The sequence below is a fragment of the Vidua macroura genome, chromosome 8 (assembly GCF_024509145.1).
Source record: "Vidua macroura isolate BioBank_ID:100142 chromosome 8, ASM2450914v1, whole genome shotgun sequence".
Classification (NCBI taxonomy): Eukaryota; Metazoa; Chordata; class Aves; order Passeriformes; family Viduidae; genus Vidua; species Vidua macroura.
The window spans coordinates 35,064,059-35,077,336 of record NC_071578.1 but is presented as its reverse complement, the minus strand read 5'-3'; the positions used below and the strand labels follow the sequence as shown (position 1 = coordinate 35,077,336).

Below are 13,278 nucleotides of genomic sequence, written 5' to 3'. Positions count from 1 at the left end.
AAGGGCAGTGCAGATTTTGGGGCGTGGGCAGTGCAGTTTCTGGGGGGTGATGCAGTGCAGATTTTGGGGGGGATGCAGTGCAGATTTTGGGGCGTGGGCCGTGCAGATTCTGGGGGGTGATGCAGTGCAGATTTTGGGGGGGATGCAGTGCAGATTTTGGGGTGTGGGCCGTGCAGATTCTGGGGGGTGATGCAGTGCAGATTCTGGGGGGTGATGCAGTGCAGATTTTGGGGGGGATGCAGTGCAGATTTTGGGGGGGATGCAGTGCAGATTTTGGGGCGTGGGCAGTGCAGTTTCTGGGGGGGGATGCAGTGCAGATTTTAGGGGGATGTAGTGCAGATTCTGAGGCGGATGCCATACAGATTTTGGGGGAGAAGGGCAGCGCAGCTTTTGTGGGGGATGCAGCGCAGATCTGGGGACTGGGCAGTGCAGAGGCCGGGCTTGCAGCCTCCCCTCCCCGCAGGTACGCCCGGCGCTTGCACAAGACCACGCGGCGCCTGGTGCCCGACTCGGAGGTGCGGTTCCTGCTGTCGGAGAGCGGCAGCGGGAAGGGAGCGGCCATGGTGACGGCCGTGGCGTACCGGCTGTCGGAGCAGCACCGCCTCATCGACGAGACCCTGGCCGAGTTCAAGCTCACCCACGAGCAGCTGCTGCAGGTGAAGAAGAGGATGAGGGCGGAGATGGAAGCGGGGCTGAAGAAGAAGACTCACGACACCGCCAAAGTGAAAATGCTGCCCACCTTCGTGCGCAGCACGCCAGATGGGACAGGTAGAGCGTGCCCTCGCTGCACTGGGGACGCTGGCTTGGTTACGGGGTGCCCAAAATGGGCTCCCAGTGTGGGGTTAGAGGCTGAGCAGATCTGGTGCAACCAAAGAGGAACCTGAGCTGTGCAAAGGAGGAGGTGTCAGCACTGGCCTGTGCTGGTTGCTGGCAGCCTGATCCTGTGTCCTTGCCTCAGGGTGCAAGCAAAGTCACGGCTTGAGGGGGGAAAACCACAGCTGGGATCATAAACCCAAACCCATAGGAAGCCTGCTCACGTCACTTGAGTACTTTGCATTTCAGGGTGGCCAAATTTCAGCTCTCTCTCAGGGAGCAGTTGTCTGGGTCCTTTTTCCTTTGTTGATTTAAAGGAAAACAAAACAATCAGAGCAGCATCGGAAGTCCTCCTTTGATGAAGATCTTCCCAACTGAGTTTTTAGGAGATTTTCTATCAAAATAGTTTGAGAGAAGCATTTCTTCAGATTTTACTTATGGTTCTTCAAGTATATACACATATTCTTTTACAGAGAATGGAGACTTTCTGGCACTTGACCTTGGAGGGACAAACTTTAGAGTTTTGCTGGTGAAAATCCGCAGCGGTAAAAGGAGAACGGTTGAGATGCACAACAAGATCTATGCCATTCCCATAGAGGTGATGCAGGGAACAGGAGAAGAGGTATTTGTGTTTGTCTTTGGCTGCACTGCTGCTTTTTAAACAACTCCTTAAGAGCACATAACATGTACAATTTCTAATATTACGAGTTTTCTCTTCAAAGCTGTTTGATCACATCGTTACCTGCATTTCTGACTTCCTGGATTATATGGGGATAAAAGGAGCACGTCTTCCTCTTGGCTTCACCTTTTCCTTCCCTTGCAAGCAGACCAGTCTGGATGCTGTAAGTTCCTTAGTATCTCTTGAATCTGCTTCTGTGCTTATGCCAGACCTGGTTTCTCTGCCTTCATGTCATCCACATGACACTTACAGGAAGGACACACGAGGGGAAGGTTCATGTGCTGACCCCGACCAGTACAGCTGCTCCTATAAATAGTTCCTTTAAGGGTAGTAATGCAAATGCTGCCCTTGGCTGTGACAGATAAGAGCATTTAAATTTTCCATGGTGGTCATATCCCTTTAATAAGGCATTATGTTTTTTCCAACTGTGTAAACCTGCTGGTCTGTGACACTTCCCTGGTCTTGCAAGCAGTGAGTAAAAGTCCATCCCTGCTGTCAGTGCCTATTCCCAGATGATCTTGTCTCACTGGATGGAGTGATTGCACCAGAGTCTGTGGGCTGTGTCACCCTAAGGGTGACAGTGTGGCCTGCAGCACATCCCTGACAAATGGACTGGTGTTATTTGCACTTATATGTTTAATTTCTTCACTGCCACATACTTACACCAACCTCTGCAGCTGTTAATAGTTTCCTGTGTACTTAGCTGGGGTTTCTTTTAAAAAAGGCATATTTTCTACAGCACTTTTTTTGGGGTTTTTGAGTTTGTTGTTCCTGTCACTTTTTTTTTTTTTTTTTTTTTTTTTAGCTTGTTGCATTTTTCTGGAAATTTAGAGCCCAATCACAATTACTTGTTTTAGATGCAAATTCGACATACTGAGGAGATATACCTTTTCACAGGAACTCTTCTGTAAAACATCACACTAAAGTATTTGAGATGTTAAGTGTACAGAACAACATCCGAGTCCCAGCAACTTGATAACCTCTTTTCTTGCTTTATAGGGTATCCTTCTCAATTGGACAAAAGGCTTCAAAGCTACAGACTGTGAGGGAGAAGATGTGGTATATTTACTTAGAGAAGGAATTAAAAGAAGAGAGGTGATTTTTCTTTTTTTTTTTCCTTCATTCTCCAGTCTTCCTTCCTTTTTTTCCTTCGTCTCCAGTCTTGCACAGAATTTCCTGTCTTGCACAGGAGATTGTTTTTCCCAGAGGCTTCTGACTTTCCACATTTGCCAGAACTTTCAAAGCTTCTTTCAAATTCTGTGGCAATTTCCACATGCATGGAGAAAGCAGGAATTTTCAAAGTGGTGACTGTAGGAATGCACCTCGGTGCACCCCAAAGGACAGTTTTCTCCTCCTCTTCTTGATCTTAAAAAATCCTCAACTAGTTTGGCCAAAACTTTCTAGGAAGGGAAGAAAAATAGCCTGAGAAAGGTGTTAATTTTGCACGGTTATTATCAGCCAATGAAAAGGAAGTCTTAAAACCTTTGTTACTGGAATTGCTACGCAATTGCTGTGATACTGATGTTTATACCATGTGCCTATGTAAAAGATACGTGCTTAAACATACTTAAGCCAGGGATAAACTTCATTCTGAAGACAGTCTGGTAGAGGTAGAGCACATACCTTAGCTGCCTGCTGGTAGATTAGATTCCTGGTTTTCCATGTGTGAAATCGGGCTGGTGATTTCAGTTGTTTCCAGTGTGTTTCTCCATCATCCCCTTTGGTGGGAGGGACTGCCCCTAGCCCAGAGTTCTCACTGCTATTTTCTCTCTCCCAAAGGAATTTGACTTGGATGTGGTGGCTGTGGTGAATGACACAGTGGGCACAATGATGACTTGTGCTTATGAAGATCCAAACTGTGAAATTGGGCTCATTGTGGGTACGTGTTAGAGCTGCTTTTTATTAAACAGCACATCCACACATCCGTCTTGGTTCTCATGGAGGCATCCCTGTGGTTAACTGAAAATAAAGCTGGGATTTGTAGGAGTAAAAGAGAGCAAAATTCAACAGCCAGCTTAGTTCTGTCCACAATCAGTCGAGATAAGCAGAGGCTGTAATGCACAGTAAATCCTGCCTGTTTCATCTGGTAAAGGCACGCTGCTGCTTGGGAGGAGAGCAGATGTGGGCTCAGGGAGCCTCAGTAACTCCAGTTAGTTTAGCCTGTCAGAGTGTCCCTGCTGGGTGTTCTGGTGGGCCCACAGCTTTCCTCAAGTGAGTGGTCTCTCAGAATAAAGCTGCAAAGTGCAGCCACGATTCCCAAATGGTGGAGAGCTGTGAGAGGCTGAGCACAGACACACAGCTCCCTTCCCAGCAGTGAGACAGCTGAAGTGATTCCACAGCGACTGCTGGTGCCTTTGCAAATGCCACGCCTGGGGAGCCTGAGTCACGGGGCAGTGTGAATTCCCAGAGCTCTCCAGAGAAATGAGTTTTCCAAGGCACCTGCAAGCTTTAGGAATGCTCTCAGTTGCGAGGTGGCTTGTAGGAAAATAAAACGCCGCCAGTTTCTCCTGCAGACAGCTGGAAAACGTCCAGGATGAGTCAGCAGAGTGCAGTGTGGGTAGGAAGCTGTGCCTGCGCAGCTCCATCGTGGCGTGTTTTCAGGAACCAGAGTTCCCTCCAGGAAGGACAGAGTGTCCTTGAGGTGCTGAGACACCCCCTGGGCACCGTCCACTGCAGCCCTGCCAGACCTGCTGTGCAGCCAGCAGCGTGTCTGTGTGCAGAGCAGGGTGTCAGAGGTGGCCTGGGCACCTCTGGGATAATGGGAATGAAAGCCCCAGGGCTCTGACAGCTCCCTCTATCCTGCCTGGCTGACAGCACCTGAGGGAGGTTGGGTACCTGTTGGATTTGGTCTGGTTTGCTCCTGCAAACCTGGCTCTCAGCCTGCAAACCCAGACATTCCCCCTGCCAAACCCTGTGCTAGGGCTCCACTCTCCTGCAGCAGGGGAGAGATCTGTGGGAGGTTCTATTTTAGCTCAGACTGTATTGATGTAATTCCCTAAAAACATGGCAAAAGAAAACAGACATGCTGTAGTGTAGCAACTGGTATATAATCTGGGATGCAGGATTAAACGAGAGTTTAAATAACTTCAAGAGAACTTTTGCCCTGGTAGCAGCTAAAGCTGCCTCTCTTTGCTAGTAAAGCTTTCCTCCCTGAAAACCTCTGTGTACATGGAGCACTTTGCCACACTTCTTAGGATCCTCTTTGAAGAAATATCAGATATGGCCTCATCTCAACATGGAAGTAACCTTCCTGCTGCAGAAAATAAGCAATTAAAATCAGAAAACCCACCAAGCAGTCAGCTGGTAAAACCCCTGCTGCCTCAGAACTTGCTGAGGTTTTCAGTTCAACACATTTTTCCCTGAATGCTGTGGGCTTTATGGAAGGTGGTTCCCAAGTGCAAAATCCAGCTGTCTGCTTCCTGAAGCTTTGGGGTCAGAAGCATGTGCGGGTTTGTGTGCTGAAAGGGCTGCCCTGCTCTTCCTCCCTGCAGCGTGGGACCCTCAGCCCAGCTGGCCTGGGTGAGCTTCCTCTCTGAGCCACCCTGAGCAATGCACCACGGGAGTCATGTTCTCCTTCAGTTTAGGAGTTGAAAGTGTCGGGGTTTGGGGTTTTTTTTGTGATGTTTCAACTACTTCTTTCAGAAAAGAACAACATTCAAGGTCCCCCAGAAGGTTTGTCAGGGCTGCGGTTTAGCCTTGTTCTGTTCCAACCAAAGTGTTTGTTTCTTTCAGGAACGGGCAGCAATGCCTGCTACATGGAGGAGATGAGAAACATAGAGATGGTGGATGGTGAGCAGGGGAGGATGTGTGTGAACACAGAGTGGGGAGCCTTCGGGGACAACGGGTGCCTGGACGACATCAGGACAATATATGACAAAGCAGTCGATGACTTCTCCCTGAATGCTGGCAAGCAGAGGTACTGCAGCAGAAATGTGTGCTGTGCATATAAGCCAGGCTGCATTAAGTGCTTCTAAGACAGAACTGGGTTTCTCCCAGCTGAGAAAGGAGAGGCTAAGAGTGGAAAATTACCGCAGTCCTGCTATCCTGTGGGATCTCCCCTTTCTGTGCTTTTCCTGGACACTGCTTTTTTGTGACTTAGTTGCTGACATGGGATTCCACAGCAATGCTTTTGGTGAGGACTTCAAAAGTCTTGACATTATGAAGAGACCCTTTTTCTCATCCTGTGCTGTATGGAGGGGATAAGATGGCTAGTCATTCTTTTACTCTGGGTCTCAAGTTAATCTCTTTTAGCTAAATTCTCTTTGTAGAGGGCTGTGCCTGTGGAAGTTCTGAACTTACACCAGCTGGCATGGTTAAAGCTTGGAGTTGCTCTCTGTAAAGCAGTCAGGAGCTCTCAAGCAGTTGAAGCCAGCTCTTTTTTCAGACAATTTTCTGGATGGGATAAGTCATGTTAGAGGACCTGCCTTTCTTGCTTCTGGAGTTTGGTCCCCATTTTGGGGGTTCAGCTTTTGTTTGGGCAAGTGCTTTTTTTCTCCCCTTCAAGAAAAACTTGACAAGGAGGTGTGTACCCAGCACTGATAAAAACTGGGCTGAGACTGTTGCTTGCTAGGACTACAGTCTTTCATCATTTCTTTGCAGCAGTGCTTTGATGCCAGGAGCTTTTAAAAGGATTTTGTGACTAGAGTAAATCTGCCCACAAAAACCTGAGGAATACAGACAAGTTGGCAAGTCCCACGGGAAGCTCTTTAGAAGCTGAGGCTCAAGCAGACCCAGAGGGGCAGACGTGGAGCGAGCCTGATGCAGCAGCAGAGTTGGCATGGAGTAAGCAGCCAAGGGCAGTAGTGGAGACTGCCAGGGGAATAATTTATTCCAGACATAGTCAGGCACTCAGGAGGGGAGGACACTTGCTGGGTACAAGCTTGAGAGAGCTCATGGTATTAAATGGACTGCGTGGCCTGCTTCCAGCGGGATGGCGTGCTGGGCTCTGCTCAGCCCAGAGCACAAACCCTGCTCTAGAGCTTCAGGAGGTGAAATAAAGGATGCATCACTGAATGTCCTTCTCAGGAAATGGAACTGTTCAGTTCTTGTTGGTAAGGACAGCTCACAGACCCCAGAATGCTCCATTCAAACCAGAATGATGCTGGACAGGAGGCTGAGACCCCCAAACAGAAAAAGCTCAGTGGCTCCATGCAGCAAAATCGCAGGGAAACCACGAGGTGCAGTCACTGCAAATGCAGTGTTTTTAAGGGAGTCCTGTGCTTCAAAACCAGCCCTCTGCAAGATAAAGGATGGGAAAAACCATGTCCAGCCTGTTCACAGAACCACTGACCTGCAAGTTGGCAAGCTGGTGGTCAGTTGGGTTGGTTTATGCTCTTCAGTTAATTCAAGCACCTGGTTTCCAGTAGGCAGCCAGTTGTCCCAAAACCCCAGGGAGGAACCAAGCTGTCTTGAACCTCTCTCGGCCCCCAACTCTGCACACAGGACCCAAATTTCCCACTTGCAGTTTTGCCTCAAGCTAGAGAGAGGAAATATCTTCCACCTGCAGACCTCTGTCTAGCACAGCACAAGGAGTGTCCCAGGAGTGGTGCTTAGCCCTGGTACCCGCAGCCCTGTGTGCAGAGGACACCTGGCTGATAGCACACCTGTGATGCTGCCTTTGCAAACGTGGGCAGGTTCCCTGTGAGCTGTTCTTCCTTGCAGGTATGAGAAGATGATCAGCGGGATGTACCTGGGGGAAATCGTCCGCAATATTTTGATCGACTTCACCAAACGGGGTTTCCTGTTCCGAGGCCAGATTTCAGAGACACTGAAGACCAGACATATCTTTGAAACCAAGTTCCTTTCTCAGATTGAGAGGTAAGAGCACTGCAGGGGAGGCTGCTCAGAGTGAAATAGTGTAGTAGTGTTCGTCTGGTGACACTGCTGGGCGGGAGGGACAGCTGGAGAGCATTGCTCGCTTCTCTGGAGAGAATTTGGGTTTCAGTCTGTGCGTGTGCAGGAGGATTCCTTACAATATCAACTGAATTTCTAGCAAGGCTCACTTCTAAACCCTCAGAAGGGCTGTCAAGGATTCCCTCACTCTTATCATTTTATTTCCTTGTTTGGAAATCAAGCCATTTTGGGTCCCTTGGGCCCCTTGTGTGTGTTTAGCTGCAGTTGTGGAATTGAATGAGCACTAGCTGAGTGAGCACTGCTTACTGGGTGGTTTTGTGCTTTTATTGCTCGGACTCTGTATTTTAAAGCGATCTCTGAGGCTTCACAGGGGAAAGAAACCCCAAGGTCACAGTTAAAAATATTTTCCTGGAATGCCCCATGGTAAGAAAAGAGAAGGGGAGGCAGTGCAGAGCTGGACTTGGAGCCTCTGTTGCTGCTTGCACCCCTCCCCTGCACTGCAGCAAAGTGCAGGGTGACTGAATTTGCATTCCCTGGGGTCACTTGTGCTGTCAGGAGAGGCTGCTGCCTGGGGTGGGTGCACCATCAGTGCAGTGGGGTTTATGGCTTGACTGAGGGAAACCTGTAACAGCGTGTTCTTTCTCCTCCCACAGTGACAGGTTAGCCTTGCTGCAGGTGCGAACCATCCTCCAGCAGCTGGGGCTCAACAGCACCTGTGACGACAGCATCATTGTCAAGACAGTCTGCGGGGCCGTGTCGAGGCGAGCAGCTCAGCTGTGTGGCGCTGGAATGGCTGCCATTGTAGATAAAATTAGGGAGAACAGAGGGTTAGAGCGCCTGGAGATAACTGTTGGTGTGGATGGCACTCTCTACAAACTCCACCCACAGTGAGTGTTTGCCTTCTCAGCATTTGTTTGTGCCTTGCGTGTACGTCCTTCCTCTTGATGCTCCCAACTGGACTCTCTCGCTTGCTGGGATAAGAGCCAGGGAAAAAAAAAGTTCTAATCAGGGGGCTCGGGGCTTTCTGAAGGGCAACGAGAGGATCAAGAATGACTTGTGAAAGATTCTTGGGGTGGTGACAAACCGAAGGAAACACAGCTTGCTGAGTGAGCTGAAAGCTGTGTAGCAATGGAAGGATCTCTTGGCTCTGGGCAGGCAATGACAGAGCAGTGCTGAAATGCCTGGTGCCTTTTTGGAAGATGTTTCTGTTCAGTGTCCAGCAGAGAAGAGCTGCTGCAGGGCAATGCAGGTGAGGGCAGGAGTCTAAAAGAGCTGAGGGCAGGAGGAGAAGAGAACTAGTGCCCACCTCTAGTGTGCATGGAGGGAGATGGGTGGGAAGGAGGGGACTTACGTGGTCTGTTCTTTTCCCTTTGCTGTGGGTTCCTGATCCCAGTTAACCCCACAGAGACAGGCAGGGCTGGGATGCAAGTGCTTTTTTCCTTTAACTCCTACTGCTCCCAGGCTTCAAATCCACCCTGGTTTCCAACATTTTACTTCTCAGCCTGATGAAAGGGAACGCAGTGCAAATGCCTGTGGCGGTGCTCCACAGTTGCTGCAGGACCTTCCTCACGCACTGCCCTGTTTCCTTTCACAGCTTCTCAAGGATCATGCACCAAACAGTCAAAGATCTGGCACCCAACTGCGACGTGACCTTCCTGCTGTCGGAGGACGGCAGCGGGAAAGGGGCAGCGCTCATCACAGCGGTGGGATGCAGGCTTCGTGAGGCTGAGCAGAACTGAACTCAACAATCCTGGCCTCAATTCTGTCTTGTGTTTCTCATAAAGCAGCGACTGCGTAGTCAGAACTGGTAAAAAAACTCAGAACTCACTGCTTTATCGGGGGAAAAAAAATTACAACTAATGACATAAAAAAATAGGATACAAGATAGAATGTGTGCTCTTAATAATATCTCCTGTTTCTGGACCCCAATCTGCATGTTTCTTACTCACCTTATTGGTACCTTCCCCATCTGTAGGTCATGGAAAAAAAAACAGTCTATAATTTCTGCAGCTGTCAAAAATCAGTTATTGTCCGAGACGAAACTGCCCCCAAGTGATGTGCGTTGAGAGCTCCTGTTGCATCGTACCAAACGTGTTCTTTGCAGCATCCCTGTTAAGCACACTGCCAGCACGCTGACCACCAGACCTGGGTGTTGATGCTTTTAAGTGAAGGGGAAGCAACAGCTCCCTCCTGCATTACCTACCTGCTGTTGTTTCATCTCCAGCGGTTGTGAAAACATTTTGGTGTGTCAGCACTGTGCACGCACGTAACTCTGTAGTGGGACTTGACACCGCGACTTACTCGCTTTCTTGATGCCTCTTGTCATGGTGAAAGTAAACATCCTTGTCCCACAGATCTGGTTCCACTGGTATTCCCCATTGCTTCTGTGAGTAGTGTTGTGTTACTGGGTGAAACCCGTCGTGTTTCGGCGAGAAATCCCTAAAGAGTAAAGCCGAGCGGTTGGTGACTGGGGTAATCCAAATCTCCAGACCTGCGAAATCGGTAGATCTATGCTCCCTACACAGCTGTGCTGTATCCTTCTGTCGAAGGGTTCTTATGGAAAATAGTTCCTGTCTCTTCTCGTTAGTCTAGGTCAGGGCACTGCAGCTGCCCTTCCACCAAACCTGCAGCTCAGCCCTGTCCCCCGGATGCGCCTACTTCCGTCTCTCGCCTTAAATGGGTATTTGCTTCCACACAGAGCTTTAATCTTTAATGCTGTCCAGCAGTCACTCAGAAGACAAACACTCAGCCAGAGTTAGTGCGCAGAAAGGAAGAGGAAGGTTGCGTTTTGGTCTTGCCTTTGGGGACCCAGGTGCGTAAACAAGCCAAAAAGCCAAAATTGGGTGCAGCTTATTCCAAGGAAGAAGGCAACAGCAGATCATTTACACGTGGTGTACCCTGTCCTCTGTCCGGTCGATGCCATTATTATATTTGCATACCAGCTGCATCACTTAAACTGAGAAGCAGTTAGGAAGGTACATGCCGAGTAACATTTGTAAGTCACGCCACTTTCTGCAAAGAGGGAGACCACACAGTAGTCCTTAATTCCCACTCTTCTACCAAAAATCAATCTGAGATGTCCGCATGGTTTTCCCTGCTGCCTTTTCCTGCAGAAAGTAGATGGAAATTTGCAGGCTACTCTTCTCTGTTCTCATTCCACTCCCTAAGATTTGGATTGCTATACCTATCGATAACATTTCAATATGCATTATGGTGCACTGTGAGTGAATGTTGTAAAGTAACCTGTAAGTCACAAACAGTCATTGCAGCTTTAAGTGTGTGTCTACCTGAAAAATTGCATGCCTAACTGGTTTTGCAAAGGTAGAGGGTCTTTTTACTTTACACACTAGTAGCTCCGGTACTAGTGTTACGTGATACTTGTGAAAATATTAAACTTTTTTGATGTGCGTTAACTGGTGTTTAGTGGTTCTTTCTGGAAGAGGTGCTGTTGGCTGGTGGCTTAGTGCTTTGGGAAGACCTATTGTGCAGGGAGAGCTGCAGCCTAATCCCAGTGGTGCCTGTGTTTTGTGTGTGTGTTTTTATTCCCGGGCATTCGGGGTCAGATTCACACAGGTCCCCGTGCCTCGTGTTTCCTAGTGTAGTTCAGCAGAGGCACAGCGCTGACAGCGCCCAAATCTTAGGGGCCGTGTGGCTTGTCCGGGTGCCCCTCGTGCCCTGTCTTGTGCAGGGGCATGTGCACAAGGGGGATCTGTGGTGCAGGAAGACCTCGGGGTGCTGCACCAAGGGCGCTGTGGTTTCATTAGGCTTGTGATGGATCCGGCGTGTCCGTGAGCTCCCTGTGTGTGTAGGGTGAACGTCGGCGCAGTCCCGGTGTCGGGTGCTCCTGCACCACTGGCTGGCACAGCCTGTGTTGGAGCTGTGGTAGATAAAAGCCCCTTTTGCGTACACTGAAGCTGGGCTTCTCCAATAACACGTTTTGTGTTACAGCTTGAATAGTCTCTGACAGCCTTGATGTGCAGCTATGACCCCAAACAGGAGACAGAAGAAGGTGAGAAACTTTTTGGGCACAGGGGACACGTTGCATTTGAATTGCTTGAAGGTTTGCAAATCCTGTGCCTGCCGTTGGCAGTGCTGTAGGGGTGGTGTGAGCCGGGACCTGGGTTTGGAGCTCTTCAGCACCTGAGGGCCAGGCTCAGTGCAGGATAGAGGGTGAAGGAGAAGTGGAAGTTAAACTTGGTCTCAGGGTGACTGTGGATTTTGGAGATGCTGGCATAGGTCATTTTGTTTATTGGATCCAGCTCATAACAAATAGGGAGTGAGTTTGTGTTTCTAACTTTTCCTACCGTGGACCGTAGTTGATGTACTTGGTAAGACACGACAGTTCTTTTCCAAAGGGAGACATGGTGGGATTTCCATTTCCAGACTACTTCTTACCCCTAGGAAACTGTTCCAAGTGAATCACAAGCTATAACTGTCTGAAGAAATGTCTCCAGTGTTACCCAAGCAATGACTGAGATGTCTTTCTTGAAGCTTTTAGGCTTGGTAAATATAATCACAGTCCTCTTAACTGTTAAGCTGTAATTACTGCAATATGAACACAAAAATCTTATATTTCCTGGGGAAAAGACCATTTGCATACCACTGTTGTAATGTCATCTGCTCCTTACTCCTCTGGGGTTCTCTCAGAAGCCTTTTGAATGGGTTTTAAAACAAGCAGACCTTGTTTTGTTTTGTTTTCTTAAGAAAATAGCAGAAGGCAAAATAAAGTGTTTCTGAACTTCTGAACCCCGTTCTGTGCTTTTTGTTTATTCCTTTGCCATGAAAATGAGATTCTTCAAGTGTTTTTCTTTACTGACTGCAGGGACTGCTTTGCTACTTAGAGCACAAGTGAACATGCAGGGGAGGGACTTATTGCTGACCTGGATGTCTTTACTGCTGTGTGGTATTTAATCCTGTCTATATTTATTAATGGAGAATTGCATGTACCTACCATGGGGCATGGTGTTCCTGTTGCCTCATGTACCACAGGAATAACGTGGCCTGCCTTGGGCTGCCTTTGTGTAACAAGAGCTTGGAGCATCTCTTCTTCCTTAACTGTTGCTTTTTCTATGGGATAAAACCTCAGGATCTGCACTGTGAGTCCGCCAGGGCACGGAGAATTCCTTTTGCAACATGAAGAAATCATCCTCTGCTCTCTGCTCCCAACAAGAGAAGGAGATGCCTCGAGCTGTCAGAAAACGTCAGTGCCAGTCAGGGACTGCACAGGGATGCACTGGCAGCACGTGTGTGGCTCTGGGGCATCTGCAGTAGACTCTGGCTGGATGTTCAGGTGTGATGGAAGAGGGAGGGGGAAGGTGGGATGCTCAAGATAGGCCTGTTTAATCTAAAAAAACTCTGCATTAGAAAGCTGCAGAGTTTAAAGGCAGGGGGAGTACAGCTCGCATAAATCAAATACTGAACTCTGTGAGTAGGTGTCCTTCAGTTCCTCAGAACAGGAGTCTCTGCCATGGTCCCAGTGATGTGTGCCTGGCAGAGGATCCCTCCCAAAGGGTTTTCCATCCCTTTGGCAGAGTGACTTGGTGGTGGCTGTCTGTAAATGCCTCTTGTTGCTCTCCCTCTGCCCAGCACGCACCCCAGCAGGGCAGTCGTGGGAAGAGCAGGCTGGCCTGGGCAGAGGGCTGGCCAGGGAACATCTGCACTAGAAACTGTCTGCTGGAATGATTTAAAATCCTGAACTTTTTCAGAGGGGCCTGGGCTCTCTTGTCCCAATAGTGGGACAAGTTTGTTGCATAACATAATTGTTCTCCACAGAGCCAGGGAGGTGGAGAAGTGGAGAAAGAACGTATATCTCGTACCTGCATTGGAACAGGCTGGGCAAAATCCTATCCCTGAGTACTCTTTCAGTTCAAGCCGTGAACGTTTTCTGTGAATTTACTGCAGAATTTAAGCCTGGCAGCGCTTTGTAGTTTGGC

At 48.9% G+C, this 13,278-nt stretch overlaps 1 protein-coding gene across 1 annotated transcript in view; it reads left to right on the top strand.

The window, feature by feature from the left end:
* The window catches only part of LOC128810622 (hexokinase-1), a 36,937-nt gene extending 24,846 nt beyond the window's left edge, over positions 1-12,091 (top strand). The window contains exons 10-18 of the mRNA XM_053983640.1: positions 464-768; positions 1,287-1,435; positions 1,536-1,655; positions 2,492-2,587; positions 3,272-3,371; positions 5,225-5,408; positions 7,154-7,309; positions 7,999-8,232; positions 8,940-12,091. Of these exons, the coding sequence (XP_053839615.1) occupies positions 464-768; positions 1,287-1,435; positions 1,536-1,655; positions 2,492-2,587; positions 3,272-3,371; positions 5,225-5,408; positions 7,154-7,309; positions 7,999-8,232; positions 8,940-9,084 (1,489 nt within the window). The 3' untranslated portion in view covers positions 9,085-12,091. The remainder of the gene's footprint in view (positions 1-463; positions 769-1,286; positions 1,436-1,535; positions 1,656-2,491; positions 2,588-3,271; positions 3,372-5,224; positions 5,409-7,153; positions 7,310-7,998; positions 8,233-8,939) is intronic.
* Positions 12,092-13,278: the final 1,187 nt, after the last annotated feature.